Source organism: Protopterus annectens, chromosome 2.part0, assembly GCF_019279795.1.
Source record: "Protopterus annectens isolate FY-2018-M chromosome 2.part0, PAN1.0, whole genome shotgun sequence".
NCBI classification, from domain to species: Eukaryota; Metazoa; Chordata; order Ceratodontiformes; family Protopteridae; genus Protopterus; species Protopterus annectens.
Window position 1 is genome coordinate 1,673,179,709 of NC_056728.1, and position 17,705 is coordinate 1,673,197,413.

General features: G+C 40.3%; 1 protein-coding gene across 1 annotated transcript in view; it reads right to left on the bottom strand.

Annotated features, from left to right (window-relative positions):
• The window catches only part of VPS13D (vacuolar protein sorting 13 homolog D), a 3,321,573-nt gene that overhangs the window by 1,943,852 nt on the left and 1,360,016 nt on the right, over nt 1-17,705 (bottom strand). Inside the window, exon 24 of the mRNA XM_044060428.1 lies at nt 2,059-2,239. Within this exon, the coding sequence (XP_043916363.1) occupies nt 2,059-2,239 (181 nt within the window). The remainder of the gene's footprint in view (nt 1-2,058; nt 2,240-17,705) is intronic.

Sequence of the window (17,705 nt, forward strand, 5' to 3'; positions counted from 1 at the left end):
TCTTTTGCACTTCACAATACCACTAGACATCAGAAATGGAAGCTGGAGTAGGCGGGTGACTGGGTGGGTGGGGACTGACATCTGGACACAATCACTGTACCCTGCCGAGGGCCCCAGTCTCTTTGACTAGCCTAGAGGGGGAGGGCTAAGCAGTGGTAACTGCAGGTATCTATAGGTCATAGTCTGAATTATTATAGGAGAATGCTCATGCAGGGAACTCTGTATTGACAGAGTCAGGACCAGCCACCAATGACTTCAAATGGGAGGCTGAGGCTTCCAATGCTGGACAATGTTAAGACCTGAAATTGAAGTTGAGAAGTTCAACTCAACCTTGGGAATGACACGATGGCAAAACCATCATGATATATTACGTATTCACTGGCAGGCCAGAAGGTTGACAAAATGAAAGGGATAATTTGTGCTAGTAAGCAGAATTTCAATCAATGGATTTATCAAGGAGAGTTTCATCAGCCCTGAAGGAGCCAAGTCAGAAACACTAACACTTATGGCAAAGATGATTGTGAACACATATAGTGTATCAACCCCAACTGAGTTACTGATTATGACACTGATGATGAGTCCTCTGATTGCCTTAATGGAACTGGGTTGAAGTGACCCCAGTGAAAAAGAGACAGGATCCCAAATCAGAAAAGTGGATAAAGAAGTTGCTCTTGAGCTCCCAATGTTTGAGGGAGAAGGTACCTGAGACCATATATCCTGAACACTAAAAATGACTGCCACATCCTTTTACACTTCAACTGGACCAATGCGGACTTACAACACCTGATGGATATCAAGGATGGCAGACCCAGCAATGCACAACTGTGGCTCAGATAAAAGAGAAGAAACACCTTAAGAATGAGGAGTGTGTTTTTTTTTTTTTTTTTTTTTTTGCTTCAAGGGTGCTACCCTTTCATCATGTTTAAGTTTAGGAGGAGTGGGTCCTACCAATATTATATCCTGCACTGGAACAGGTTCAGCAGAAACAGATAATTCAGCACACTTCAGTCTAACAACATGCAAAAAAATCTTAGCATCTGATCTTCTCTTAAGCTGACTGGGGAAATGACCCCTGCAGGTGGAAGGGGAACCCAAGATAAAGACTCAGCAGCAGGGGAAAACGAGACTTTTCCTAACTCTACAGAGTTTTTCTTCGCCTTTAACAAGGAGTGTTTGAATTTGTCACTTCAAAAAAGAAAAAAAAATGCTCCTCATCTACACATATTACTTGCCTTGTATGTTTATCTTGTTGTGGATTTCTGGCCCCACACTTACATTTCCTGAAGGACTCATCTTACTTTATTTCTATTCTAAGAAATTTACTCCAACTAGCTTAAACATTTACAAAGCAAACCAAAACACTTCACAAAATGGCTTCTAAAATGGAAAAAAGGAGAGAAAGCTTAATTACATTAACAAAAAGTTGCCACTAAAAAGGCACAAGACAGCAAGGAAACCAAATAACTTGACCAGAATGGCAACTAGAGGCAATACTTTCCCAATCAAAACACAATGAGGAGATCAATGGTAAAAAATGCAAAAATATCACCACTATCCTGGGGCTATTTACTGCTATAATCTGAGTATAAAGCACAGATAAGGAAACGTGTACTTAGCATTCTTGGGACAAGGAAAGGGCTAAAGCAGCCCTGAAAAGTTTTTTGTGTCAGAATAAGACTAGCTGGTCTTAGTCCTATGGGTTATAGAGATGAAACATCCAATATCGTATGTAAGTTACTGCCTTTTAGTGGCCTACTTCTTAAAACAAAAGAATGAATTCTAACAAAATTAGCACTGTTTGTTTGCTGAGTAAGGGCTATGCATAAAATATGTAACTGTCAAGAGTAAAGTTGTTACAGAAACCGTTGATGCAGCAAAATTCTCTCTTACTTAACTAAGTTGCATAAATCCAGTCAGGAATGCAGTAAAAGGCAAACCAAATATGTTGTCAACAAGCCAGATCAAGCTGCCAACATTAGTGCATTTTTTTCAGTTTTCAAATATCCACACAAATGCCTACTTTTTACACTTGCAATATAAACACAAAGAAGTACTTACTGCTTCCCCTGCAATGGCTGCTCTTTGTCTCCCTAAGACATCTTGCAGCTGAGTAAAGTGCTGGATAAAAGAAATGACCTCTGCATGAAAACGCTGGGTATGGACGTACTGCACTGAAGCCATTCTCAGGCTTACACGGATATCAAATTCTCTCTGCAGTAAAGGGTCAGCCTCTCCATACCTGTTGAAAATTTAAATATGAGATTATCTTTCACAAATATTTAGCAATATATCTTAATCACCCTACTATAGCACAAAAATTCTGATGTTATCTTCCACATTAAACATTTTATTTGATGAACTCTAAAGTTGCTACCAATAATGTACATACACAGCCCTTCTGTAAGAGATTAACATTTCCTAACCAGGATGCCCTCCCCCAAGAAAAAAGGGAAGGGTGAAGGTGGTAGGAAAAAGCCACTCTGTTCTTTTAACCAATGTTATAATGGGTAGCAGTATAGTGAAACATATACACTTTTATTCTGATCTGGTCAAGTGCTACTTAAATCTTAGTTAAATCCTGGTTGGGAAGTAGTTTGCTTAAGGTTTTGAGATGCTTACATCTTACAGCAAAACAGGATATGCATTACCTGCAACCAAAAGTTGCTCACCTAAAAATGCCCTTGCATTCTTTTACCCAGAGACAAAGCACCCTGGAAGTTACACAGATTTCATAACAGTGATTATGTAAAGGTTCTAAAAACATTTTCACTGCTTGTATCTTACTATCTACAGCAATAAACAGGAGCTTACAGTTTCTCTGTTTTTGGATTAAATATTGTTTAGTCTCTTCCCACATATCCTTAGCTGACATAAAATAAGAATTTTTAATCCATTCTCCTAAACAGTTCATCTTATTCTGTTCTTATAAGGGTTTTGCTGAAACAATTCATATGTGGGTACATAATTTACAGCTATAGACTTCTCATTATCTTCATTAATTTTATATCCCGAAAAGAGCTGAAACGAGTTGTCCTTTTCTGGATTTATCAGGTACAAAATATCATCTGCAAACAAAGCCAACATTTCTTGATTACCAAACCAATTATATCCTTGAATTTCTGAGTCCCTTGTTTTCTTTGTCAAAAGCTTTAAATACAAAGCAAATAAAGGGGAAAGAAGACACCCCTGCTTGGTTCCTCTGTTCAAAAACAACTTATAAGAAATGAACCCTCCCACTTTAATTCTTGCCTCTGATCACTCATATATGCTCCTAATTAACTTTATTATTATTTCAGAGAAAGCAATTGCTTCCATTGTCCTACTCAAAATCCCAGCTTACTCAGTTGAATGCTTTCTCTGCATCAAGACCAATGAACAACAGCAGTATTTTCTTATATTCTGCTTCTCTATAGATCATCTTTGTTCTATTAATGTTGTCAAATGTTTGCCCTCCAGCCACAAAATCACAATGATCTACAGCTATTGTATTTTAGCAATACTTCTGACATTGTTTAGCTGGGTATATATTACGTTATCGAATCGTTAAAAGTTCAAACGTCAATATGGTCGAACCCTTATGATCTAACTTGTAACAGTTTGAACGTTTCAATGGAGATCTCTGCACAATGCGGAATGCGAAGATTTCCCTTTCCTGCACTGTAGTGCGATCTCGGTGTTGGCATATTTAAAGAACGGGGATGTGGGGGGTGCAGGGTGGCTTGCCTCCCTGCTTAAAACGGTAAGGTAGGTTTTTTCTCTTTATTTTTTTTTTCAGCTTTTCTAACTTTTAAAAGTTAGATCAAATGGGTTCGACCTTTTAGTGATTTGATAACGTAATATACACTCATTTTAGCTAGTATCGACATAAACACTGTACAATCATGGTTTAAAATTGAAATGGGTCTGTATGAAGCTGGGAGTGACGGGTCTTTACCATCCTTAGGTAATACAGCCACCACAACTTTCTTCCAAAATATTTGTGCTTCCTCTCCTTTTAAATACAGTTAAAACAAAAAATTTCCACAGCTTTATCACTTTATCCCTTCTAACTTCCAAACTTCCGCAGAAATACCATCTGCTCCTGGAAACTTTCTTGAAGATTGACTATACATCACCATTTTTATCTCATCCTTGCCCTATCTTAACTCTTACTTGTTGAGCTACATCTTCCTCTGACCTTGGTATAGTTAAGTCTTCCATAAATATTTTCATTTGTGCTCTTTCCTGAGTTCCACATTTCTCTACTTTATACACATTTTCATATCATTTCTGAAATACAGTGGTACCTTGGTATTTGTCATTAATTCATTCTAGAAGGCACTATGAGTGACAAAAACGATGAGTACCAAAAGTACAGTTTTGTACCTACCATAAATGTAGATGTTCGAAGATCCACATTGCTGCAGTCATAACCTGTGGGTAGTCCGCTGTCCTCGGTCGGCCCGAATACCAAAGTGTTAGGCTGGCGTCGGTCATGGTCACTCAGATCTGACGTCAGTACGCCGTGGTACTAAAGCGCATGACCGACGCCATATCCTCAAGTCTTTCTTGCCCCAGATGTCAGAAGGCCTTAAAAAGAAAGGCCATGGCCAAAAAGTGGAAAAACACCCAATCACCCATGTAGAAACAATATTTACGCCACAAACCACACAACCACCCCAAACTACAGAGGGGAAGAAGGGAGGGTAAATTGGACTGCAGCAATGTGGATCTTCGAACATCTACATTTATGGTAGGTACAAAACTGTACTATGTTCTTCATCTCACATTGCTGCAGTCATAACATGTGGGTAGAATCCCAAAGCAAAGGTAAAGGGAGGTTGGCAAAATCATAAAGCATTGGGAGCTGCTAACATGCCCTGTAAAACTGCAGTGGCAAACCCAGCCCTAGATTTGGAATAAAGAGGAAGATGGTAATGTTTAGAAAAAGTGTGCACTGAACTCCAAGTAGCTGCCTCCAAAATATCTTTAGTAGCTACTCCCCTTAAAAAAGCAGTAGAAGTGGCAGTCGCCCTAGTGGAATGAGGTCTGATTCCAGCCGGAACCTCCTTACCATGATGAGAATAACAAAAAGCAATACAATGGCCAATCCACTTAGAAATAGTTTGTTTTGAAACAGGTTTCCCCTGAGAACCCAAAGCAAAAGAAATAAACAACTGCTGAGACTGCCTGAACCCTCTGGTTCTGCACAAATAATAACGTAACTGCCTGTGAATATCCAAAGAGTGCAAAATCTTTTCCCCTTTATTTTGGGGATCAGCATAAAATGTAGGCAAATGAATAGATTGGTTTAATGCCACATTAGAAACAACCTTAGGCATAAAAGTAGGGTTAGTACGCAGGGAGACCCTATCCTTATGAAATATCAAGAAGGGTTCAACTGCCATTAGAGCCTGTAATTCAGATACCCTTCTAGCAGACGTAATGGCCAACAAAAAAGCAGTCTTCCAAGACAAAAACTTCAACTCCGTAGTAGCTGCAGGTTCAAAAGGAGGTAAAGTGAGCTTTTCCAACACAAAATTGAGATCCCAGGCAGGAGTAGGAGCTCTACGTGGGGGTCTTATGCTTTTTACCCCTCTAAGAAATTGCTTAAACAAAAGGTGAGAGAATAAAGGTGGGTCACAGTCATAGTGTGCAGAAATGGCTGCAGCATGAACTTTAACTGAGGAGAAAGACAAACCCTTGTCTAATAATTCTGTAAGATAATGAAGTGAAACACTCAAATTAGGCCCAGATACATCAAAGCTCTTTGCTTTGCTCCAAAGAAAAAATCTCCTCCATTTATCAGCATAAACTTTCCTGGTACTAGGCCGTCTGGCCTCCAAAATGACATTCAAAACTTGTTGAGGAAGCTGCGACCCCCCAGGGTCTAAAACAGAATATGCCAAGCTGTCAGATGCAGGGACTGAATCCTGACATTGCGGAAATGATTGCTTGCCTGGGACAAAAGGTGTGGAACTGATGGTAAAGGCCAAGGAGGCTCCCGTACTAAACTCCTCAGCAGAGGGTACCAGTGCTGACGTGGCCAATCTGGAGCTATTAGAATCATGGAAGGCTTGTCCTGTCTGACCTTCAAGAGCACCTTGGGAAGAAGAGGCAGAGGAGGAAAGGCATAGACGTGAAGGTTGTCCCAACTGAATGATAGAGCATCCACTTTCCAAGCTTTTGGGTGAAACAGCTTTGTGCAAAACTTTGGCAGTTGGAAATTTAGAGGAGAAGCGAACAGATCTATGTCTGGAGTTCCCCAAGCCACCGTCAACTGTTGAAATACATGAGGATCCCATTTCCACTCGTGGGGATCCACCATCTGTCTGCTCAAAACATCTGCTAAGGAGTTCTGTGCTCCCGGCAGAAACCTTGCCTGAAGAGTGAAGTGCAAACTGAGAGCAGTCTCCCACAAAATCATAGCTTGTCTGCAAAGAGGGTACGAATGGGTTCCCCCTTGCTTGTTGATGTACCACATGACTGTTGTGTTGTCTGTTTGAATCAACACCTGTCCTGGTTGAAGTAGATCCTTGAAGGCCATCAGGGCAAATTGGACTGCTAACATCTCCTTCATGTTGATATGCAAATGTTGTAGTCTGGGAGGCCACGTGTCTTGAACCCATTTCCCATTGAAGTGTGCTCCCCAAGCCATGTCCGAGGCATCTGTCGTTAAGATCTGACTCGCCTCTGGTCGGGTCACAGAGAGTCCCTTGTTTAGGTGACATTCCTGAGCCCACCACAAGAATTCCCTTTGGATGCAAGGTATTATCCGAATGACAGTGTCCAAATCGTGGCAGTGTTGAGTCCATACGCTTTTGAGATACCATTGTAGCTTCCTCATATGCAGTTTGGCATTGGGAAGCACCAGAATACAAGATGCCATGAACCCCAAGGCTTGAAGGACTGTCCTTGCAGTCAGCCTGGACCGTAGAGATAATTGCTGGAAGTAAAGGGCAAGATTTCTTTGTTTGTCCAGGGTCAAAAACGCCATCTGAGAGGCTGTGTTCAGTCTCACACCCAGAAAGCACATGTCCTGAGAGGGTACTAGACTGGACTTTATTTCGTTCACAGAATACCCTAGGCACCTTAACACTGTCATAACATACTGAAGATGGTGAAGCAACTCGACTTTGTCTTGAGCAAGAATCAGGCAATCGTCCAAATAAGGATAAATTTGAATTCCCCTTAGTCTTAAGAAGGCTATCACCGGAGCCAGGACTTTTGTGAACACCCTGGGCGCAGTAGATAAACCAAAGGGCAATGCAGAGAATTGATAATGAGAAGTGCCAGCCCGAAAACGCAGGAACCTCCTGCAGCTGGGCCTGATAGGAATGTGAAGATAAGCCTCCTTGAGATCCAGAGTTATCATCCAGTGATCTTTGCCTAGTAGAGGCAAAAGCTGTTGCAAAGTTAACATCTTGAATTTGGGAATGTCCAGGTATGTGTTGAGAATAGATAAGTCCAGAATTGGCCTCCAAGTGTTTCCTTTCTTTGGTACCAAAAACAGGCGAGAATAAAATCCTAGGCCTACTTCTGACGGAGGGACCCCCCATTTTTAAAAGCAAAGAAATCTGTTTGTGAGCCTCCAACCTTTGCTGAGGAGAAACGTCTGGCATGCCTTTGAAAGGAGGCAAGGTGTGGAAATAAAACTTGTAGCCTCGGTCTATAATGTCCAACACCCATTTGTCCTGGGTGACTAAAAGCCAATTTTGCCTGAAAAGTGCCAACTTTCCTCCCAGAGGAGCTGCCAGACAGGAGGGATCTGGCAGCTGAAGATACAGGTCATTGGGTCTGTTTACGAAAAGGCTGACCCCTGCCCTCACCTGAAGATTGTGCAGGGGAACTCCACGTCCTAGGCCTGAAAGAACCCTGAGCATGAGCACTGCCCCTACCACGTCTAGATCTGCCCCTAGAGTGTAAATCAGAAGAAGGATAAGCCCATCCCTTAGTAGGCCAATTTCTGCTAAACTTAGGGGGCTGCACCTGTAAAAAATCCTTAACTGTCTGCATAGACTTAGCTTTGTCTTCCATTTTTTTCAAAACAGACTCCACAGGAGAGCCAAACAGAACTTCAGATTGAAGGGGAGCATCCAAAATTCGAGCTTTAACATGCTCTGACAAGTTCTGATCCTTAAGCCAGGCGTGCCTACGAATAACTGATCCAGTGGCAGCCACCCTGGAAGAAGCCTGAAGAGCATCAAAACCACACTGCAAAGAATGCTTACCCACCTGATCAGAGGCATGAACTAAATCCTGCAATTCCTTACACTCTATGCCCTCTGCCAAAGCATCCACCTTAGATTTTAACTGACTTAGGAGAAAATTCTGGTACTTCAGCATATGAAACTGGCAATTCAAAGCCCTCATAGCTAGAGTGGAAGAGGTATACACTTTTTTACCCCACCTATCCAAAGCTCTAGAATCTTTATCCATAGGAACTGGATTCTTTACAACAGAAGCCCTGACCCCCTTAGGTCCCTGGCTAATAGTTTCCGGATCAGCTCTTGGGCTCTTATACAAATATTTATGAGCCTCTGGCACTCTGTAATACCTGTCTGGCTTGACCGGGGCTGGAGGCAAAGAATCAGGATTAAAGGAAGCTTCAGAGAAAACATCCTGAACAACATCCAATACAGGGGGTATAGCCAAGGGCCTATGCTGTGGCAAAAACAAAAATTCCCTAAGTCTCTTTCGAGAATCTGAGAAATCCTGACCTTCCCACTTAAAATGCTCCCTCATGGAATGCAGGGTTTCAGAAAAAGAAAAATCCTCTGGAGGGGAAGCAGAAGGACTAGAATCCTCTGCATCTGAATCAGAATAAGGAGGAAAATCCTGAATGTCTTCAGCCGAAGACTCCGAGTAATCTGAGGAATGCTCCAATCCTTCCACCTCTGGCTCCACCCTAGGCCTCTTATCTGGAGGGGGCATAGAACCCCTGATTAAGGAAATTAAATCCTCTGCCATTTTCAGCATATGCTTTTTAGGCACAGAACCAGCAGAGCTAGGACTGACACCAGAGGAAGACAAACCAGGCCTGACCTTGGAAGGTGCCTTAGAGACAGAAGTAGAAGGCCTAACCACCCTATGCAAAGAAGGGACTACAGAGACCTGAGAGGCCTCCTCAGCCTGACCCGACTCCTGAGAGGCCACATCCTGCAAAATTAAAGGCTCCCCCTGAGACTCAGCTGAAACCTCGGCTAGATCCACAGATTCCACCGTAGTTTCTAAAGAACCGGCGTCCGTAACGGACGACTCATCCTGCTTGGACTTTAACGATTTTTCCTTACGCTTCTTAGTGGTAGCGGGCGTCGGAGGGTCCGACGGCATATTGTAGTTACACCGCTTACCAAAGACAAGCCTAGCACAATCTAACCTGCGTTTAATGGTGCGCTTATTAAATCTAGCACAAAAGCGACACCCGACTACGTCGTGCTCAGGCCCCAAGCAAGGAATACAGAGAGAGTGGTAATCCCTATGAGGTATCTGTTTCCCACAAGAAATACAATTATTCACTTTTTCTGACATCCGGATTTAACTGAGGCAAGAAAAGACAAAAATATTCCTTAACGGGGTACTTAGCCCAACTTGGTCTTCGGTCTGAAACTCAGAATACGAAAATTTCAGGACGCCGAACGGCACTTGCAAACGCTGCTTCTGCTTCGGACTATGTGGCAAGAAATACTGAGGATATGGCGTCGGTCATGCACTTTAGTACCACGGCGTACTGACGTCAGATCTGAGCGACCATGACCGACGCCAGCCTAACACTTTGGTATTCGGGCCGACCGAGGACAGCGGACTACCCACAGGTTATGACTGCAGCAATGTGAGATGAAGAACATCAAATTTTTCCCATAAGGAAAAATGTAAATTGAATGAATCTGTTCCATACCCCCAGAAAATCCACATTTTATAAAGCATTATAAGCATTAATGGAGTTTTATTTTACTAATAAACAGTATAAGTTCACTAACAATCAGGTATAAGTTCACTTTTAAACAGTATAAGTTCACTAATAAACAGTGGATATAAGGTTCAGTAATAAACAGTAGGTACAGTAGAAGTTCACTAATAAACAGTACAACTTTAAATTTTAAGTCTGTATAACTTTGATGGCATAAATTGAAGGTGGTGAGGTGGAGAGATGTTACTGTTTGGAAAGAGACTGCCCTTCCTTAAACACTTCAGCCAGATGCCCTTCAAGGTTTCTTTCTTTTTTTTTTTTGTTTTCTGTCTCTTATCACCACTGAACCCTGCTTGAGACTCACCAGGTTTAATTTTTTCACTAGAAACCTATCCAATGATGCTTGTTTCTGCCTGCATTTCAAGACGCCTCTACAGTGGGACATTATTTGGTCATTGAACAAATTAACATTGTGGCTTGTTACAGCTTTGTCAGGGTAATAATCTTCCACAAAATTTTTCACTTCCACCCATTTTGCACACATTTCCTTCATTAATGAACTGGACACATTCTCCCTTACCTCCTCCTTACCTGAAGACAGTTCCTTAGCCACCATCTGTTGTTGCTCTCTCTGAAGCTCCTGCAGCTCCTCCGTGCTGAGCTCTTCTTTATGCTCTTCAACTAACTTCTCCACATCATCAGCATTGACCTCCAGGCCCATGGTCTGCCCTAGAGTCACACCTTCCTGCACAATACCTGTAGGCCGAGGCTCAGTCTCAAAGCCTTCAAAGTCCCTCTGAATTACAGTTTCTGGCCACAATTTCTTCCAGTCAGAGTTCACAATCCTGTGAGAGACTTCCCCCCAGGGCTCATCAATACGATTTAGGCAGCGGAGGATATCAAAATGTTTTATCCAGAATTCTCTCAAGGTCAAGGTATCTGAGGTCATTTCAAAGCACCTCTGGAAAAGTGTCTTTGTGTACAGTTTTTTTAAATTAGAGATGCTCTGCTGGTTCATGGGCTGGATCACAGGAGTTGTGTTAGGGGGCAAGAACCTCACGGTGATGAAGTTAAACTCCTCCAATAATTTGTACTCCAAGCCTTGAGGATGAGCTGGAGCACTGCCTAAAACAAGCACAGCCTTCAAAGGCAAATCTTTCTCCACTAAATATTTTTTCACAGATGGGCCAAACACTTCGTTCATCCACTTTGTGAAGAAATATCTCGTTACCCAAGCATTACTATTAGCCCTCCACATCATATGTAACTTGCATTTTATTCACAGTGGTAGACTAGAAGAGGCTTAAGTTTTAAATCCCCACTTGCATTTCCACACAACAGAGTTAGCCTGTCCTTCATTGGCTTGTGCCCTGGTAATGCCTTCTCCTCTCAAGTGATGTAGGTACTACTAATGATTTTTTCCAGATCAAGCCTGTGTCATCATAACTGAACACTTGTTGGGGAATAAAACTCTCAGCCTCTACATACCTCAAACTCCTGAACAAATTCATCGGCAGCTTTTTTGTTGGCACTGGATGCCTCTCCATGTCGCATCACACTATGCCACTTCTCCTTTTAAAGTTTTCAAGCCACCCATGACTGACTTTAAGCACTTCACTACTCTCAGCACTTGTTCCAGGCTTGTTTTTTTTTAACAGATCAACATGCAACACTTTTGCTTTTTTACTAATCATGGCCTAAAAAATACAATCAGGAGCTGTTTTTCATTTATCCAAATCAACAAGTTTTCCACTTCCTCTGGTGTCTGTGATCTTTGGTCACAGCTTTCACTCCTTTAGCAACATCAGCTGCTTTGATGGCCTCTATTTTTCACAATGGTGTAGGTGGTTGTTCTTGGCATTCAGCATTGTAGCGAGATTGGACAAGCAGATACCACTCTCATATTTCTCTCTTTTTTTTTTTTGCTCTATCATGGTTTTCATTTTCTTTTCTGTTGGCTGTTATCACTAGCCCTCTTAAGACCCATGTTTGTACATTACTGTTCTTATTTGCAAAGAATAGCAAGTAAACACAAGAAAGTATACGGTTGACCTGTTCTAGAAAGCACAAGTACCAAGATGATTTTTTTCTAATCAAAATGTGATGAATACCAAATTTAATGAGTTTCAAGGCCAAGTACCAAGGTACCACTGTATCTCTAAAACCTCTACAGGATTTCTGGTTGTTATTCTTGTTACAGACTCCCTAAGTATGGCAACAACCCTTTCTCCTTTCTGCTGCCTATGTCGATGTGCTAAAATTTTTGTGCTATGGAGTTATCAAAAAATACTGCTTAACAACAATCATTTTAAACTCATGTGTATTATTCAGATATACCATTTATTTTGTCTTCAGCACTATGCATTTGCTCCTGCACCTCTTCTGTGAGATTTCCCTTGTTCTACAATACTTTAACAATTGTTAGCCCCTCTAAATAATTCCTATTACTGTTTAACAATATCTATCTCTCTCTTATTTGTATTCTACTTTTAAACTCCATTTTTCATTTCATCCCACTCACTAGCTATAATTTCTGAAGATGTTTCTATCTTCCCTAACAACTCTTGAATAATTTTCACTACCCATTCCTTAAATTTTAATCTTTTTTACAGGTACGCACGAAAGCACCAGTGTTATACTTTTACCTCATTATCCTGCATTTTTATCTTAGTTTTTATTGGAACATGGTCGTAAATAGTTATTTGGATGCGTGTTGAAAGCTTTCAGTTAAATGTGACTGTTCCTGTGAAGTATACTTTCTCATCTAGTGTAGTCTAGCCCAGTTATTGTACCTTGAGGAATAATATGTAAATTATGTTCAAGATCCTACTTCTGAATTCACATCTTCCATACCAAATATTCTCATGAATTTCTTCAGAAATCTATCCTCTTTTGTTACATTTTCCCTTCTTGGTTCCCCTGGTACATTGTCACTACTGCAAATCAAGTTACAGTCCTCATCTCTAAGTAATACTCCCAGCTGAAAGCTGATTATTTCTCCAAAACTTTCCTAAGCTTCATAATATTTTTTGGTGGAATACAAATGCCTGCCAAAGTAATCATCCTCCCTTGCAATTAACCCCTACTACCACATATCTACCATTAATATATTTGTCCACCTTCTATTATTAATGGAGCCCCTCTAGAAATTAGTTTAATTATTTCCCTTTTCCTTTGTCCATGATATTCTGCTGAATATCCACCCTGAAATCCTTTCCTTGTCAAATCTGCATGCTCATTTCTAAATCAGTTTCCCGCAGTATCAGTATTTGCACTCTACAATACTTAACAAAACTCAATATTATTTATTTTTTGTCGACACCTCTAAAGACATTTACATTCCAAAATATTACGGATACCATAGGCATCATAATAAAAACGTTTCTATTCTCACCTATTATACATGACAGCTTTTTTTATTGTGTATTTCCAACTTTTGCATTACGTGCACCCTAAAATAAGAGAGAAACACATATACTAATGTTTGACAGGCTGATTTTTTATACAGTCATTTCTTCTCATCTCCATTTGAACCTAAGTCAAATTTTCCAATACTTTTTATTTTTAATGAAAACCCTCAAACAAAAAAAAAACTAAATACATTTTCAGAACACTCCTACACCTATTAACTTAGCACAAACGCACAAAACTATGTAAATCTTCAAAAATTACGTTTAACTCATCAGCTAGGAACAATTCCAAGTTGACAGCTCCACCCACAAGCATTACCTAACCTAAAATTAATGTTACCCATACTAAATGGAATGCTGCAGCTTGTGTTCCCACTTACACTGATTGCTATATACTGTTTTCTTATCTCTCTTCACCTCCCAGACATGAACTACAGCTTGTAATCTTTTAGAAAAAAATTATTTTTAGCCTGAAGAAAAGTGCACTATCTTTACATAAAACTAAACTGTACACTGTTCTATTAAATACATTAGAGTACCAAAGCTAAGAAGGCTCCAATGTCTTATTCACTTCCCATAATTTCAAAGTTTTTCACTGAACTGCTTGGCACTGTTACTTTAAATTTTGAATTTCTTTTAACAAAGAATGCTCAGCACTCAAGATTAACTGCTTACATCTAATGATAGCTCAACTCCATGGAAAAGTAAGCAGTATTGAATCTTTGCCAGTTTCACTTAATAGAGTGTACAGCTGCCTTCAGCTGTAGACTTCGACTCCCACATTTGCTAATGAAAAAAAAAAAAAAAAAAACCAAGCTAAAATCTTTGTAAGAAACAATATTTTTCATGGCTTTCATAATCTGTCCTATTTTTAAAACCTAGTTGCTTAAAAAAATAAGTTTACAATTTAAGCTAAGGGCATTAATCTAGACATTTACCTTTGTTTAAATAACAGCAAATAGCTTAATTCTACATATAATATAATCAATGCACTTTTGCACCCCTCCCCAGCAGCCCAAGATCACAGCATATTAACATTAAACTTGCACTGTGTAGCCTTTCTTCTCATTATACTACAAAGCCTTTATTTCATACAACTAAAAAAATGCTTGCTTAATATTGTTCACACACACACACACACACGTCAATGAAAAAACTACCCCACATTTAATATACATTGACTACACACTATACAAAACTGCTATACTATGCTTTAGTTACAATTGCTTCTAACCTTTTACTTTCCTCCTAAACATTAATGTCATAAAATACGGTTTAGCTTTTTAATTACGTAATTAAGTAATTAATTGAGATTTCTTAACATCTGATCACCAAGATAGTTCGACTGGATAGGAGCCCACTTTCAGTGGAGGCTCAGGGAAAAAAAGCTCAGAAGTATTACAAAATATTTTAAGAACATTAATTTTGCAATCTTTAAAAATAATACAAAAAACAACTACAGTTTAAATAATAACAAATTAGACATAATATGAAAACATTGGTTAAGAAAATATATAAGCTTTACAGTCCACCCACAAGTTTAACAAAGTCAACAAAAGTTCAGTCTTTTTCAACCACTTTTTCTTGCAAAGCCATATTTCACAAATATAACTGATGTTTTATAGTCTCCAACTTATTCACCAATTTTAGCACTGCTTGTGGTCTTCTGGACAACAGAATCTGGATCAAGCCCAATGTGCTCCTGATTCGTCCAGTAAACTCCTGTGTTTTTTCTCTGTCAAGCATTTTTCTTTGGAACATTTGAAAAGGTTTCACTGGCAAAGGCTCTCTATGAATTTTACTGTCAGTAGAATGAAAAACAGAGCCCCATCTGCTTACAGGCTCACTTTTTGTTGAATAAAGTTTTTCCTTCTTTTTTTTTTCTTTTTATTTCCTCCTTAGCCTGTTTTCCATCAAAAATGTATTTGATCCTCCAGAAAAAAATACCCTGGAAATAGCAGCTGGAATCTCACACTTACTTTTCAACAGTGGATGATTGCTAGGATAAATCTGTTTCTCTTCTGCCGCCTGTAAAGTGAATAATTATTTTCCACAAACACTTTGCTGTGTCCAATTTTAATACTTTTCCTTTCTGCCACTGTTTTGTCAGGATCAACTCTTTCTGCAGGTATGCTTGTACCTTTATGAACATGGGTCTTGGCTGCTTTCTCATGGCCAGGTTTGGAGTATACACTCGATGTGACCTTTCAATTAACAAAGCCTGCTCTGGAACACCAATTTATTTTTGTCTTCATAAAATTAATACAGCCTGTTCCTTTTAGTTTTTCTGGTACAGCAGAAAATCTCAGGTATTCTCTGTATGCTCTGTCTTCTAACTCTACTACTTTTTGAAAAAAGCTCTTCTTAAGAAGCCTTATACTAAAGCAAGCTTTTCTTCATTTCAACTTCACATTTTTTGCAGTTTTTCAGTTCATCTAAACAACTAGCTAGAGCTTCCTCCATTTTCCAGCCTTTTATTTGAGTTCATGCATTCCTTCAGTTTTTAATTTAATTACCTCTGAGTACATTTTATTTATTTTTCCTCAAAACTACTGGAAGCTATTCTTTACAAAGCTGAAGTTTGAACTGCTTTTGCTGAACAGCTGCAGAATCATTCCCAGAGAGTATTTTCTCTTCACCTTTTCTGATTTATTTTCTTTCAGGTATTCTAAACTTCTTTGCTGGCATCTAGTTATTGCACTTAATTGCCAGTAACTGAATTTTACCCCCGAAAACAGTTTCAATGGCACTCCTTTTTCTCAGTTTCTATTTTCACACTGGGAGAGCTGAAGTTAAGTTGGTGATCAGTGTGCAGCCATCTTAGAAGTCAATTTTTATTTCTTTTTTTTTTTAATTTATTTTGACATTTGTTAAATGGGTATGCCCAACTGAGCGGAGGCCCGGGGAGAAAAGCTCCACAAAGAACACTTGTAAGTGCAGATTAAAATAGTACAAATAGCGATAAATACATGGCAACTCTAACATACTGGTAAAGTGCAGTTGTGTACACTTACCATAAATGTAAATGTTCAAGTGTATTCACTGTTGCAATCATCACCTGTGGGGTTATCCCTGCTGTGGTAGCCCTCGACTGCCCCGAATACCAGAGTCAATGTTTTTCTGCATCGACTGCTGTCACTTGATGACTGACGTGAGGTCATCAGTGCTACAAAGCAAAGCAGCCGACATCATTACATCAGTTTTTCTTGCCCTAACCAGTCAGAAGCCCAAGGAAATATGGTAAAGTGGTCCTAGTGGCTAAAAGTCACCGTAAGAAGCTTATGTCTCCCTAAGGAAAGAGGATATAAGGGGGAAGGAGGGAGGGAAACCAGGGCTGCAACAGTGAATACACTCGAACATCTACAGTTATGGTAAGTGTACACAACAGTACTATTGTCTTCATGCTTCACTGTTGCAGTCATCACTTGTGGGAGGATTCCCAAAGTTAAGGAGAAGGGTGGAAGGATTAGTTAGAGACCTAGGCATGGGTAAGCATGCCCTGCAGAAGCAAACCCTGCCCTACCTTAGAGAAAAGAGGTAGGTGGTAATGCTTTGTAAAGATATGGACAGAAGTCCAGGTGGCAGTTTCCAAGATGTCCCTGGTGGGAACTCCTCTGAGGAATGCTGTGGAAGTGGAGGCTGCCCTCGTGGAATGGGTATGACTAGACTTAGGGGGTGGTTTCCCATGTAATCTGTAGCAGAAATGGATACAGTGTGATATCCATTTGGAAATGGTTTGCTTGGAAATGGGCTTTCCCTCTGCCCCTGGGGCAAAGCTGACAAGAAGTTGGTCTTTTCCTGAAGGGTTTAGTATGGTCCAGGTAGTATCTGAGCTGTCTGTGCACGTCTAGTGAGTGCAGAATTCTTTCCCCCTTGTTTTGAGGGTTAGGGAAGAAGGTGGGTAGATGTATGGCCTGGTTGAGAGTCAGATTAGATACCACCTTGGGCATAAAGGAGGGATTAGTCCTAAGACAGACCCTGTCTGCATGGAAAATGATGAAGAGCTCAATGGCCATCAATGCCTGAAGTTCTGAAACTCTTCTGGCTGGGGTGATAGCTAGTAGGAAAGCAGTCTTCCAGTAGAGGCATTTCAATTCTGCTGAAGCAGCAGGTTCTAAGGGTGGTAAGGCTAGTTTTTCCAAAACATAATTCAGGTCCCAGGCTGGTGTGGGTGGCCTTCTGGGAGGTCTGATATTAGAAGCTCCTCTGAGGAATTGTTTAATTAAAGGATGTGAGAACAGGGGCTGGTCTGTATCAAAATGAGCTGAAATGGCTGTGGTGTGGATTTTAATAGAAGAGAAGGAGAGGCCACTATTGAGTAACTCCTAATGATAGTCCAGGATAAGAAGGATGGAAGTTTGTGAGGAACTGCCCCCTCTGGACTGGCTTCTGGAGCAGAATCTTTT